Source organism: Macaca nemestrina, chromosome 11 (assembly GCF_043159975.1).
Source record: "Macaca nemestrina isolate mMacNem1 chromosome 11, mMacNem.hap1, whole genome shotgun sequence".
Classification (NCBI taxonomy): Eukaryota; Metazoa; Chordata; class Mammalia; order Primates; family Cercopithecidae; genus Macaca; species Macaca nemestrina.
This window is the reverse complement of record NC_092135.1, coordinates 93,696,255-93,711,773: the sequence shown is the minus strand read 5'-3', so window position 1 is coordinate 93,711,773 and position 15,519 is coordinate 93,696,255. Positions and strand designations below refer to the sequence as shown.

Here is a 15,519-nt window from a genome sequence, read left to right as displayed (position 1 = left end):
TATCAATATGCTCCAGTGGCTGCTTTTCCTACTCTAAAAACATTTAATAACACTGTACACCAAGGAGTTTATTTCACTCTGTTACAGCCATTGCTAAGTGGCAGCAAGGAAACTGAAAGTGAGGGTTCCCAAGAATGAGAAGAAGTTTAAAAGACAGAGATGAGGACTGCAAGTTGTTTCTCCAAGGGGCACTTTTCTTGTTTCCTGAAATACTTCATCGTTTTTTATTATTATTTTTAAGAAGGATCATTCTTCAAAGGTTTGGTGCCTAAACACTATTTCATTTCTATATGGTTAATTTGCTATTAATTTTCTTCTTCAGTAGCAAAAAATAAACTTCTGTCCCACCCATGTTCAACCACAAGCAGGGAGATCCCAGGAGGCTGCACGTCCCTTGGTGGCCCACCTTGGAGAAATCCCTCTGAGTGTGGTGGTTGGTGAGTGGTAGCTTAAAAGTAGAAAGACAAAATGAATTCTCTGGACTCACTGAGGAAAAAAGAAAAATACACATGGGGAGAGACATCCAAGGGCCCAAAAGGAAACCCAGGGGCTTACTGCTATTAGGGATACTCTTATGCCCCAGTGCCCTGCTTTTCACAAAGAAAGACCTTTTCCTGAAAACTCTTGACTTCCTGTCCTATACCCTATTCCTTCTTGTAGAGGAGAAGTAGGTGACCTGTTGGTAAGTTGGAGCAAATTAAACATGTGTCACTCAGTCCCTTACTCTTTGGAATCTGTCTGTCTACAGAGAACATGCATCCTTCTCAAAACCCTGTTCAACAATACCTTAAAGTTAAAGACATTTCAAATTCCATGTCAAAAACGTATTTAAAAACCACGATTTTATTTTTTTTTATTTATTATTTATTTATTTATTTTATTATACTTTAAGTTCTAGATTACATGTGTACAACGTGCAGGCTTGTTACATATGTATACATGTGCCATGTTGGTGTGCTGCACCCACTAACTTGTCATTTACATTAGCTATATCTCCTAATGCTATCCCTCCGCCCGACCCCCTCCCCACAATAGGCCCCGGTGTGTGATGTTCCCCTTTCTGTGTCCAAGTGGTCTCATTGTTCAATTCCCACCTATGAGTGAGAACATGGCAGTGTTTGGTTTTCTGTTCTTGTGATAGTTTGCTGAGAATGATGGTTTCCAGCTTCATCCATGTCCCTACAAAGGACACGAACTCATCCTTTTTTATGGCTGCATAGTATTCCATGGTGCATATGTGCCATATTTTCTTAATCCAGTCTGTCACTGATGGACATTTGGGTTGATTCCAAGTCTTTGCTATTGTGAATAGTGCCACAATAAACATACGTATGCATGTGTCTTTATAGCAGCATGATTTATAATCCTTTGGGTATATCCCCAGTAAAGGGATGGCTGGGTCAAACGGTATTTCTAGTTCTAGATCCTTAAGGAATCACACTGTTTTCCACAATGGTTGAACTAGTTTACAGTCCCACCAACAGTGTAAAAGTGTTCCTATTTCTCCACATCCTCTCCAGCACTTGTTGTTTCCTAACTTTTTAATGATCACCACTCTAACTGGTGTGAGATGGTATCTCATTGTGGTTTTGATTTGCATTTCTCTGATGACTAGTGATGATGAGCATTTTTTCTTGTGTCTGTTGGCTACAAAAATGTCTTCTTTTGAGAAGTGTCTGTTCATATCCTTTGCCCACTTTCTGATGGGGTTGTTTTTTTCTTTTAAATTTGTTTGAGTTCTTTGTAGGTTCTGGATATTAGCCCCTTTGTCAGATGAGTAGATTGCAAAAATTTTCTCCCATTCTGTAGGTTGTCTGCTCACTCTGATGGTAGTTTCTTTTGCTGTGCAGAAGCTCTTTAGTTTAATTGGATCCCATTTGTCAGTTTTGGCTTTTGTTGCTTCTCTAGTTCTTTTAATTTGTATTTCTGTGGGGTCGGTGGTGATATCCCCCTTATCATTTTTTATTGCATCTATTTGATTCTTCTCTCTTTTCTTCTTAATAGTCTTGCTAACAGTCTATCAATTTTGTTGATCTTTTCAAAAAACCAGCTCCTGGATTCATTGATTTTTTGGAGGTTTTTTTGTGTCTCTATCTCCTTCAGTTCTGCTCTGATCTTAGTTATTTCTTGCCTTCTGCTAGCTTTTGAATATGTTTGCTCTTGCTTCTCTAGTTCTTTTAATTGTGATGTTAGGATGTCAATTTTAGATCTTTCCTACTTTCTCTTGTGGGCATTTTGTGGTATAAATTTCCCTCTACTGCTTTAAATGTGTCCCAGAGATTCTGGTATGTTGTATCTTGGTTCTCATTGGTTTCAAAGAACATCTTTATTTCTGCCTTCATTTTGTTATGTACCCAGTAATTATTCAGGAATAGGTTGTTCAGTTTCCATGTAGTTGAGTGGTTTTGATTGATTTTCTTAATCCTGAGTTCTAGTTTGATTGCACTGTGGTCTGAGAAACAGTTTGTTATAATTTCTGTTCTTTTACATTTGCTGAGGAGTGCTTTACTTCCAACTATGTGCTCAATTTTGGAATAAGTGTGATTGGTGCTGACAGAATGTATATTCTGTTGATTTGGGGTGGAGAGTTCTGTAGACGTCTATTAGGTCCACTTGGTGCAGAGCTGAGGTTCAATTCCTGGATATCCTTGTTAACTTTCTGTCTCATTGATCTGTCTAATGTTGACAGTGGGGTGTTAAAGTCTCCCATCATTATTGTGTGGAAGTCTAAGTCTCTTTGTAAGTCTTTAAGGGCTTGCTTTATGCAGCTGGTTGCTCCTGTGTTGGGTAGATATATATTTAGGATAGTTAGCTCTTCTTGTTGAATTGATCCTGTTACCATTATGTAATGGTCTTCTTCATCTCTTTTGATCTTTGTTGGTTTAAAGTCTGTTTTATCAGAGACTAGGATTGCAACCTCTGCCTTTTTTTGTTTTCCATTTGCTTGGTTGATCTTCCTCCATCCCTTTATTTTGAGCCTATGTGTGTCTCTGCACATGAGATGGGTCTCCTGAATACATCAAAGTGATAGGTCTTGACTCTTTATCCAATTTGCCAGTCTGTGTCTTTCCCCATTTACATTTAAGGTTAATATTATTATGTGTGAACTTGATCCTGTCATTATGATGTTAGCTGGTGATTTTGCCCGTTAGTTGATGCAGTTTCTTCCTAGCATCGATGGTCTTTACAATTTGGCAGGTTTTGCAGTGGTTGGTACCAGTTATTCCTTTCTATGTTTAGTGCTTCCTTCAGGAGCTCTAGTAAGGCAAGCCTGGTGGTGACAAAATCTCTCGGCATTTGAGAAAAGAATTTTATTTTTCCTTCACTTATGAAGCTTAGTTTGTCTGGATATGAAATTCTGGGTTGAAAATTCTTTTGTTCAAGAATGTTGAATATTGGCCCCCATTCTCTTCTGACTTGTAGAGTTTCTGCTGAGAGATCTGCTGTTAGTCTGATGGGCTTCTCTTTATGGGTAACCCAACCTTTCTCTCTGGCTGCCCTAACATTTTTTCCTTCATTTCAACTTTGGTGAATATGACAATTATGTGTCTTGGAGTTGCTTCTCTCAAGGAGTATCTTTATGGCCTTCTCTGTATTTCCTGAATTTGAATGTTGGCTTGCCTTGGTAGATGGGGGAGATTCTCCTGGATAATATCCTGCAGAGTGTTTTCCAACTTCGTTCCATTGTCCCCATCACTTTCAGATACACCAGTCATAGATTTGGTCTTTTCACATAGTCCCATATTTCTTGGAGGCTTTGTTCCTTTCTTTTTACTCTTTTTTCTCTAAATTTCTCTTCTTGCTTCATTTTATTCATTTGATCTTCAATCACTGATACTGTTTCTTCCAGTTGATCGAATTGGCTACTGAAGCTTGTGCATTCGTCATGTAGTTCTCGTGCCACAGTTTTCAGCTCCATCAGGTCGTTTAAGGACTTCTCTACACTGGTTATTCTAGTTAGCCATTCATCTCATCTTTTTTCAAGGTTTTTGGCTTCTTTGCAATGGGTTTGAACTTCCTCCTTTAGCTCAGAGAAGTTTGATCCTCTGAAGCCTTGTTCTCTCAACTCATCAAAGTAATTCTCCGTCCAGCTTTGTTCCGTTGCTGGCAAGGAGGGGGAGAGGTGCTCTGATATTGAGAATTTTCAGCTTTTCTGCACTGTTTTTCCCCATCTTTATGGTTTTATCTATCTTGGTCTTTGATGATGGTGACGTACAGATGGAGTTTTGGTGTGGATGTCCTTTCTGTTTGTTAGTTTTCCTTCTAACAGTCAGGACCCTCAGCTGCAGGTCTGTTGGAGTTTGCTTGAGGTCCACTCCCAACCCTCTTTGCCTGGGTATCAGCAGCGGAGGCTGCAGAACAGCGAATATTGCTAAACAGTAAATGTTGCTGCCTAATCGTTCCTCTAGAAGCTTCATTTCAGAGGGGTACCTGGCCATGTGAGGTGTCAGTCTGCCCCTACTGATGGGTGCCTCCCAGTTAGGCTACTTGGGGGTCAGGGACCCACTTGAGGAGGCAGTCTGTCGGTTCTCAGATCTCAAACTCCGTGCTGGGAGAACCACTACTCTCTTCCAAGCTGTCAGATAGGGACATTTAGGTCTGCAGAGGTTTCTGCTGCCTTTTGTTCAGCTATGCCCTGCCCCCAGAGGTGAAGTCTACAAAGGCAGGCATGCCTCCTTGAGCTGTGGTGGGCTCCACCCAGTTCAAGCTTTGTGGCTGCTTTGTTTACCTACTCAAGCCTCAGCAATGGCGGGCGCCCCTCCCCGAGCCTTGCTGCTGCCTTCCTTGCTGTTGGATCCCAGACTGCTGTGCTAGCAATGAGCAAGGCTTCGTGGGCGTGGGACTCTCCGAGCCAGGCGTGAGATATAATCTCCTGGTGTGCCGTTTGCTAAGACCATTGGAAAAGCGCAGTATTAGGGTGGGAGTGACCCAATTTTCCAGGTGCCATCTGTCACAGCTTCCCTTGGCTGCAAAAGGGAATTCCCTGATCTCTTGTGCTTCCCGGGTGAGGCAGTGCCTCACCCTGCTTCGGCTCACACTCAGTGGGCTGCACCCACTGTCCTACACCCACTGTCTAACAAACCCCAGTAAGATGAACCTGGTACCTCAGTTGGAAATGCAGAAATCACCCATCTTCTGCATTGCTCATGCTGGGAGCTGTAGACTGGAGCTGTTCCTATTCAGCCATCTTGGAACCACCAATATGACCATTTTAATGATACTGATTTTTCTAATCCATGAGCATGGAGTATCTTTCTATTTGTTCGTGTCATCTGTGATTTCTTTCAGTAGTGTTTTGTAGTTCTCCTTGTAGAGATCTTTCACCTCCTTGGTTAGATGAATTCCTAGGTATTTTATTTTTTTGTGTGGCTATTGTGAATGGGATTGCATTCTTGATTTGGCTCTCAGCTTGAACATTATTGGGGTATAGAAATGTTACCAATTTTGTACATCGATTTTATTTCCTGAAACTTTACTGAAGTCATTTATCTGCTTCAGGAGTCTTTTGGTGGGGCCTTTAAGGTTGTCTAGGTATAGAATCATATTGCCGGTACAGAGAGATTGATTGAGTTCTTCTTTTCCTATTTGGACACCTTTTATTTCCTTCTGTTGCCTGATGGCTCTGTCTAGGACTTCCAGTTAATTAATATTTAAATTAATGTGTCAGACTCTCCCACAAATGTGTTGGAAAAATTCATTGGAATCTAGATGTTCAATGTTACCACGGTTTCTTTCTCTTAATGTTTCTTTCTCTTAAATATGGCTTTAATGCTTGCCTACCCAATATTTTCCAGAAAATGTAAAATCTTTTGGACAGGTCTGATTTTTTCCCTATTATGAGTTATATTACAATGAATGTACTTATGCTTATATCTGGTGTTTTTGAATTTTAATTTTTGTATGATAACGTCCCATGTGTAGGTTTACTGGGCCAAAGAAGATGTGTTTTCATAGGCCTTGACAAATATTGAGAAATAGCATTACTGTTTTTGAAGCCATTAGCAATATTAATACATTCCAGTTCGGTCACTCTTTAGCAGCATTGAATTGTCTTATATGATTTGCTAATTGATGTAGTATAGAGTAATAAGTCATTATTTTATGTATATCTGGTAATATTTCAATTACTCTTTTAATTTTGATTGTCTAAGTACTTGGAGAAAATATTTTGGTTGCCATTTCAGAGTATTAACATAGGGTGGCAAGAAGTTGTATAGGATATGCTGGCGTAAAAAAGAATGGAATCATGTCCTTTGTAGCAACATAGATGGAGCTGGAGGCCTTAATCCTAAACAAATTAACACTGGAACGGAAAACCAAATACCACATGTTCTCACTTATAAGTGGGAGCTAAACTTTGAGCACACATGTACATAAACATGGCAACAATAGATACTGTAGACCTCTAGATGGGGAGAGAAGAAAGGGGAGCATAGGATTAAAAACTTACTATTGGGTACTATGCTCAGTACCTGGTTGCAATACACCCATGTAACAAACCTGCACATATACCCCTCTATCTAAAATAAAAGTTGAAAAATACAAAAAATAAAGTTTAAAAAAATGATGTAGAAAATAAGTATCTTTTAAAAATCTTCCCGTGTAAGTTTGTGTTGACAAAATATGCAAGCAAGTGCAGTATACAACTCTACAAATAGGAGATATGTGTGTTACTGTGTTGTGCTATGTGTATTTGCATGCTTGAAAGGCTACTACATGTATATATTATTCTATATATCTATATCATATATAATATGGTAAACATAGATATAATGATAGACTTTACTTACAATATTGTGGAACTTTATATAATCATATTTCTCCTCATCTAACTATATAGAAATCCCTTTTTGTGATCCAGATTTCAATGTCTTTCTCTTGTTCTCCCCACAGTGTCCTCTTAGAGCACATTTTTACTCCATCTTCTTGGCATTTCTCTGCTGCACCTTTCTATTTTATTTATTTATTTATTTATTTTGCTTCTCTCATCCCCCAGGTGTCCATTTTCACCTGCCCTTTCCGTGGCTTCTTCTGCTCTTAAAAATGTCTTTATTATCAATACCCAGCACTCTGCCCTTTATCATTGTTCCATTCTATAAATATCCCAGCAAGACTAGAAATCCAGAATGGTTTAACCATCCTGAGATATTTCTCAGAAAAATCTAAGAAATCTCTTCTGATTCAAACATTAAAGTACATATCACCTCACAGACATCACTATTTCTGGTTGATGAATGTAACAGATTAGTGTGTTTCCCACCGATGACTGGTGGAAAAGTAGATATATCAGTCCACCGAACATAGGTAGTGAAGTACAAAATTAGACTTCCTGACTTTACAGCCCTCAACTCTCCATGAATAAATTGTACATCTGTCTCTGTCGTCATCGCCTTGGGCTTCAAACTACAGGATTGAGAGGGAGTGAGGCCTGGAAACACAGGAGTAACTTGAGAAAGATTGTGCGATGCCCGGGTGTGCATGGATACATGCATATGGCTGAGTGGAGATCAGATTAAATTAAAAGAAAATCATCTATAAATTTGATGGATCTCATTTTGGAATTATTTGAATTTGTATTTTGCAATAAAATTGCTCATGCTTGTTCAATCCAAATGTATCTAGGATGTCTTTGGCTAAAATTGTTCAAATGAATATTTGATACCATGTGGTTCACACAAATTGATAGTACATCACGAAAATAAAATGTTATATAATATGTTTGCCTTGCTCACAGGAATGTGATTAAGCTTGAATATAAATAGTTACAATCGTATGGTTTAAGTGAGTCTTGCATAAATGTCTAAGAATGTTGTAAAAAATTGAGCAGTATGAGTTAATCTAGTTTAGGAGTTTAACTCTCAGTTGTATAACTTGTTCAGGAAATGGTTAATATTTAGCATATTCTTTTTTGATTAGGTAATTGGAGATGCAATTTTTGCCTATACAAAAGATGAACGAATTAACTGGGTAAGGGATTGGCCTGGACAGACTGTTCTCTGTGTATCCCAAATCTTTTGGACAAAAGAAGTACAAACAGCTATTCCAGTGGGGATAAAGGTAAGCTTTTATTAACCCTCAGATTTTTTTTAAAAGCATTTTTTCAATAGTTTATTATTGCCAGAATACACTTATTTTAAAAACTGAAATAAATACAATTCACTTAAAAATCTACTTTATGCTGCAAGCCAAATTACTGATTTTTTAAATAAAAATTGCACATAACAAATATGTAGGAAAAATTTATACCAATAATTTCAAAATTATTCTTTAAATCACGTTTACTCACAGCATATAAAAGTCAATGATACTTGAACCTCAATCTTGTTATTATACACATTTTTATGCCTTTAAAAATAGAGTGATAATAGGACTAAGAAACTCATAAAGATTAGCAGGAAATAAAGTAACAGTATTCTCTTTTATACCTTGAGTAAAACTACCCTATATAGATAAGGCTCCGGTTGACTTACTGTGACTGTTTTTATTTCAAATGTATTGATTTTGAATACATAATAATTATGAATATTTTAAGTGATGCTTAGTATTAAATATGTAAATAATATAATTGGATATATTAATTTAACATTAATTAGAATGTAATTGTTAATGAAAAACTAAAACTACATTCATTGTAACAGTTCTATCATTGAGACAGGATTTTAAGTGACTCAACTTTCAGTTGACTGAGGGGTCTACTGGAACCTAGCAGTTATAGATCTGTAGTTTAAAATCATGATTTTTATGGCCAGCCGTAAGTAGAAAGCTGAAACTGGATCCTTTCCATACTCCTTATATGAAAATTAATTCAAGATGGATTAGAGACTTAAACGTTAGACCTAAAATTATAAAAACCCGAGAAAAAAACCTAGACAATACCATTCAGGATATAGGCATGGGCAAGGACTTCATGTCTAAAACACCAAAAGCAATGGCAACAAAAGCCAAAACTGACAAATGGGATCCAATTAAACTAAAGAGCTTCTGCACAGCAAAAGAAACTACCATCAGAGTGAGCAGACAACCTACAGAATGGGAGAAAATTTTTGCAATCTACTCATCTGACAAAGGGGCTAATATCCAGAACCTACAAAGAACTCAAACAAATTTAAAAGAAAAAAACAACCCCATCAGAAAGTGGGCAAAGGATATGAACAGACACTTCTCAAAAGAAGACATTTTTGTAGCCAACAGACACAAGAAAAAATGCTCATCATCACTAGTCATCAGAGAAATGCAAATCAAAACCACAATGAGATACCATCTCACACCAGTTAGAGTGGTGATCATTAAAAAGTTAGGAAACAACAAGTGCTGGAGAGGATGTGGAGAAATAGGAACACTTTTACACTGTTGGTGGGACTGTAAACTAGTTCAACCATTGTGGAAAACAGTGTGATTCCTTAAGGATCTAGAACTAGAAATACCGTTTGACCCAGCCATCCCTTTACTGGGGATATACCCAAAGGATTATAAATCATGCTGCTATAAAGACACATGCATACGTATGTTTATTGTGGCACTATTCACAATAGCAAAGACTTGGAATCAACCCAAATGTCCATCAGTGACAGACTGGATTAAGAAAATATGGCACATATGCACCATGGAATACTATGCAGCCATAAAAAAGGATGAGTTCGTGTCCTTTGTAGGGACATGGATGAAGCTGGAAACCATCATTCTCAGCAAACTATCACAAGAACAGAAAACCAAACACTGCCATGTTCTCACTCATAGGTGGGAATTGAACAATGAGACCACTTGGACACAGAAAGGGGAACATCACACACCGGGGCCTATTGTGGGGAGGGGGTCGGGCGGAGGGATAGCATTAGGAGATATAGCTAATGTAAATGACAAGTTAGTGGGTGCAGCACACCAACATGGCACATGTATACATATGTAACAAGCCTGCACGTTGTACACATGTAATCTAGAACTTAAAGTATAATAAAATAAATAAATAAATAATAAATAAAAAAAAATAAAATCGTGGTTTTTAAATACGTTTTTGACATGGAATTTGAAATGTCTTTAACTTTAAGGTATTGTTGAACAGGGTTTTGAGAAGGATGCATGTTCTCTGTAGACAGACAGATTCCAAAGAGTAAGGGACTGAGTGACACATGTTTAATTTGCTCCAACTTACCAACAGGTCACCTACTTCTCCTCTACAAGAAGGAATAGGGTATAGGACAGGAAGTCAAGAGTTTTCAGGAAAAGGTCTTTCTTTGTGAAAAGCAGGGCACTGGGGCATAAGAGTATCCCTAATAGCAGTAAGCCCCTGGGTTTCCTTTTGGGCCCTTGGATGTCTCTCCCCATGTGTATTTTTCTTTTTTCCTCAGTGAGTCCAGAGAATTCATTTTGTCTTTCTACTTTTAAGCTACCACTCACCAACCACCACACTCAGAGGGATTTCTCCAAGGTGGGCCACCAAGGGACGTGCAGCCTCCTGGGATCTCCCTGCTTGTGGTTGAACATGGGTGGGACAGAAGTTTATTTTTTGCTACTGAAGAAGAAAATTAATAGCAAATTAACCATATAGAAATGAAATAGTGTTTAGGCACCAAACCTTTGAAGAATGATCCTTCTTAAAAATAATAATAAAAAACGATGAAGTATTTCAGGAAACAAGAAAAGTGCCCCTTGGAGAAACAACTTGCAGTCCTCATCTCTGTCTTTTAAACTTCTTCTCATTCTTGGGAACCCTCACTTTCAGTTTCCTTGCTGCCACTTAGCAATGGCTGTAACAGAGTGAAATAAACTCCTTGGTGTACAGTGTTATTAAATGTTTTTAGAGTAGGAAAAGCAGCCACTGGAGCATATTGATACTTCTCTTAAGCACAGTGGTTTTTGTTGACTGTAATTTTATTTTTGTCGTAAGTCCTCTTCTCTTTTTTAACTTACTCATTAGATTTACCCATCAGAAAAGAGAAGCAAGCCTCGTCTTCAGAACTGGCATTAGCTTATTATAAACTAAAATGTTCAATGTTTTGTTTATTAGCATCTTTATATTTCAAGAAGCACAAACCCCTTTCAGAAAGCTTATGTGAGAGTACTAGAGGGACTCGTAGGATCTAAACAGGAGCAGTCGGAATCAGGGCCTCAGAGCTGCATTGTGCTGTGGTCTCTCTCTTGTTCTCTCTCTCTCTCTTTTTCTTTTTTTTTTTTTTTTTTTGAGATGGAGTCTTGCTCTGTCACCTAGGCTGGAGTGCAGTGGCATGATCTTGGCCCGCTGCAACCTCCACCTCCCAGGTTCAAGCTATTCTCCTGCTTCAGCCTCCCGAGTAGCTGGGATTATAGGCAAACGCCACCACGCCCAGCTAACTTTTCATATTTTTGGTAGAGACGGGGTTTCACCATGTTGGCCAGGCTGGTCTCAAACTCCTGACCTCAGGTGATCTGCCCGCCTCGGCCTCCCAAAGTACTAGGATTGTAGGTGTGAGCCACCACTCCCAGCCATGGTGTCTGTCTCTATTGTTGTTGCTCTCTATCTCTGTTGGCTCTGGTAGGCTTTATTCTGTAGAGCAGAAGACAGCTTGTAGTTACTTTAGATTGGCATATCCACAGCCTCCCAAGCCTAGCAAAGAGCACTTTTCTCTCAATCTATATAGCAGTCCCCAGGAAGAACTATGATTGGTTCTGGTTTAGTCACACATTCCCTCCTTCATATTGCCATGGAGAGTGGGCAATATGATTGATAGCTCCAACAAAACCACGGAGAATAGAGAAGAAATAGAAAAGGAAAGGATAATGAGTAGACACAAATTACGTATATCCATTATACCTGATTGGGCTTGTTCACCTGGTATCTTTGTAGTAAGAAAAACAAATTATTTTTAAATTGTGTTACATGGAGAGTTGTGATCAAAATGCAGAGAATAATCTGTATATATACTAGTTCAGAATGTTTTGTTCAAAATACTTTTCATCACATTGGGAAATCATATCTTATTTTCTTTCAGGCTCTTGAGCAATACTTGACAACATGTAACAGACAAATTGATGATATTGTCACTTTGGTGCGTGGCAAATTGTCCAAGCAGAATCGTGTAACTCTGGGAGCACTTGTGGTACTGGATGTCCATGCTAGAGATGTCCTCTCATCACTTGTAAAAAAAAATATTAGTGATGACTCTGACTTTGAATGGTTAAGTCAGCTTAGGTACTATTGGCAAGTAAGTGATATCACTGAATGTTACATTACACAGCAATTTCAGCTCGTAATTTTAAATTTGTGCCTGCTTGCTCACATAGGAAATAGTAGCGGTAACCTGGAATCTTTTGCTGATGGCACACTATACCCAAATAAGCATTTCTTTAGCTTGAAGATTAAGGTGCTGATAACTATATCATCTGTATTGATATCTGTGTCCTTATCTATATCCAAATGTATAGTTATATATAAACATATATACATATATAGATACATGAAAATCATGAGTAATTATCAAAACTTACTCATTTTAAATGAATTGCTAGGCTTGCTGGATCTGCAAAATGTTGGGACTAGTCAGTTTAAAATTGTGTTTTTAGGTTCTTGATGCATCTAAAGGATGTATGAATCAAACTTTTTCAGTCTGATTTAGTCATTAATGTTTCCTCTTATTGCTGGGCATGGTGGCTCACACCTGTAATCCCAGCACTTTGGGAGGCCAAGGCAGGCAGATCACTTAAGGTCAGGAGTTCAAGACCAGCCTGGCCAAGATGGTAAAACCCCATCTCTACTAAAAATACAAAAATTAACTGGGCATATGGTGGGGCGTGCCTGTATTCCCAGCTACTTGAGGACTGAGGTAGGAGAATTGCTTGGACCCAGGAGGCAGAGGTTGCAGTGAGCTGAGATTGCGCCATTGCACTCCAGCCTGGGCGACAGAGTGAGACCCTGTCTCAGAAAAAAAAAAAAAAAAGATTCCTCTAATTGATCAATTGAAGAAGGCAGAAACATGGTTTTTGCCAGGGCATCCAGGTGGATGGTGATGGTAATCATAATGGAGAATGCAAGCAGGGCAGGAACAGTTAGTAAAGTGGGCAAGATAGGGCCTATTGGGTATAGGCAGAGACAGATGCATAGTTTTCATCATATAGGCTTTTGTGGAAGTCTTGGGGGGTATGGGGTGGGAGGAGAGAAGAGGTAAGAACTAGCGTCCTGGGAAACAAATTGAGGGGCAGTGTATTTAGTACTGAGCTAGAAGCTCAGATGGTGGAATCATTTCAGATACCAGATCCTCCCATTCCCAAATGTATAACGTTGGGGAAGTTACTTATTCTCTTTAAGCATCAGTTTCCTCATCTGTTAAATGATGAGTAATATCCCCTCTATTGTTAACACACAATGATTAAAAATATGGAAGAGGTAAGGGACAAATACTAAAATATTTTATGGGAAAAATTAAAACCAGTGACTTCAATTATTCATCCATGGAAACTAGATATTTAATTCTGCCATGGAATCAAATGACACCTGAAAAGTGAATTTTGAAGATGTCTATATTATGGTTATTACTTATTAAAGAGCTTGAGATTTCGTATTATTTACAATTTTGTTGTTTAAACTAACTTATTTTATCTCATTTATCCTAGGAAAATCATTTAGAAACAAAAATGATCAATGCTGGTTTGCGATATGGATATGAATATCTGGGTAATTCCCCTAGGCTGGTTATTACACCACTCACGGATAGATGTTACAGGTAAACCCTTTAATTTAAGGATGTATTGGAAATAACTTTCACTCATCCCTATACCACTGATTTATTTAAAATACCAAATTGTCTTCCATACTGTTAATTTAGCCTGTGTTATTTTTTCCTAGACCCTTAATTTTCCTCTTAGGTTTGTCTTCATTTCTCTTTCTCTGCTGGCTTCCTCCACTCAATACTAGGGCTCTAAGTATTAGTAGGTGTCACTTGTTGTTGACACTGTCCATCCCTCCTTTCTTCCTGAAACTTTCTTTTTCTTGGATCATTTGAGTCATTTATTGTTCCCTTGAAACACTGAATTTTCTTTTTAAAATTTATATTTTTATTATTTCAATAGGTTTATGGGGAACAGGTGGTGTTTGGTTACATGGATAAATTCTTTAGTGGTGATTTCTGAGATTTGGTGCACCCATCACTTGAGCAATGTACACTGTACCCAATGTGTAATATTTTATCCCGCATCCCACTCCCACCCTTTTCCCCAAGTCCCTAAAGTCGCTTGTGCCATTCTTAGGCCTTTTTGTCCTCATAGCTTAACTCCCACTTATAAGTGAGAACATATGATGTTTGGTTTTCCATTCCTGAGTTACTTGACTTAGAATAACAGTCTCCAGCTCCATCCAGGTTGCTGTGAATGTTATCATTTCCTTCCTTTTTATGGCTGAATAATATTCCATGGGGGGTGTGTGTGTACGTGCGCGTGTGTGTGTGTGTGCGCGTGTGTGTGTATACACATATACATCACATTTTCTTTATCCACTTGTTGATTGATGGGCATTTGGGCTGGTTCCATATGTTTGCAATTGCAAATTGTGCTGCTATAAACATTTGCATGCAAGTGTCTTTGCCATACAATGACTTCTTTTCCTCTGGGTAGATACCCAGGAGTGGGATTGCTGCATCAAATGTTAGATCTACTTTTAGTTCTTTAAGGAATCTCCACACTGTTTTCCATAGTGGTTGTACTAGTTTACATCCCTACCAATGATGTAAAAGTGTTCCCTTTTCACCACATCCACGCCAACATCTATTTTTTTTATTTTAAAATTATGACCATTCTTGCAGGAATAAAGTGGTATCACATTGTGGTTTTGATTTACCTTTCCCTGATCATTAGTAATGTTGAGCATTTTTTCATATGATTTTTGGCCATTTGTATATCTTCTTTTGAGAATTGTCTATTCATGTCTTTAACCCAATTTTGGGGGAATTAGTTGTTTTTTTCTTGCAGATTTGAGTTCCTCATAGATTCTGCATATTAGTCCTTTGTCAGATGCATAGTTTGCAAATATTTTCTCCTACTCTGTGGGTTGGTCTGTTTACTCTGCTGATTTTTTCTTTTGCTGTGCAGAAGCTTTTTAGTTTAATTAAGTCCCATCTATTTATCTTTGTTTTTGTTGCATTTGCTTTTGGGTTCCTAGTCATGAACTCTTTGCCTAAGCCAATGTCTAGAAGGATTTTTCCAATGTTATCTTATAGAATTTTTATGGTTTCAGGTCTTAGATTTAAGTCTTTGATCCATCTTGAGTTGATTTTTGTATAAGGTGAGAGCTGAGGATCCAATTTCATTCTTCTAAATATTGCTTGCCAGTTATCCCAACACCATTTGTTGAATAGCGTGTCCTTTCCCCCACTTTACGTTTTTGTTGGCTTTGTTGAAGATCAGTTGGCTGTAAGTATTTGGTTTTATTTCTGGGTTCTCTGTTCTGTTCCATTGGTCTATGTGCCTATGTGCCTATTTTTATACTAGTACCATGCTGTTTTGGTAACTATAGCCTTATAGTGTAGTTTGAAGTTGGGTAATGTGATACCTCCA

General features: G+C 38.2%; 1 protein-coding gene across 3 annotated transcripts in view; it reads left to right on the top strand.

Annotated features, from left to right (window-relative positions):
* Positions 1 to 15,519, top strand: part of LOC105468290 (dynein axonemal heavy chain 7) — a 340,382-nt gene that overhangs the window by 144,103 nt on the left and 180,760 nt on the right. For all 3 annotated transcript variants that reach the window (XM_071073104.1, XM_071073106.1, XM_071073105.1), the window contains 3 exons: positions 7,918 to 8,058; positions 11,967 to 12,179; positions 13,585 to 13,694. In XM_071073104.1, coding sequence (XP_070929205.1) covers positions 7,918 to 8,058; positions 11,967 to 12,179; positions 13,585 to 13,694 — 464 coding nt within the window. The remainder of the gene's footprint in view (positions 1 to 7,917; positions 8,059 to 11,966; positions 12,180 to 13,584; positions 13,695 to 15,519) is intronic.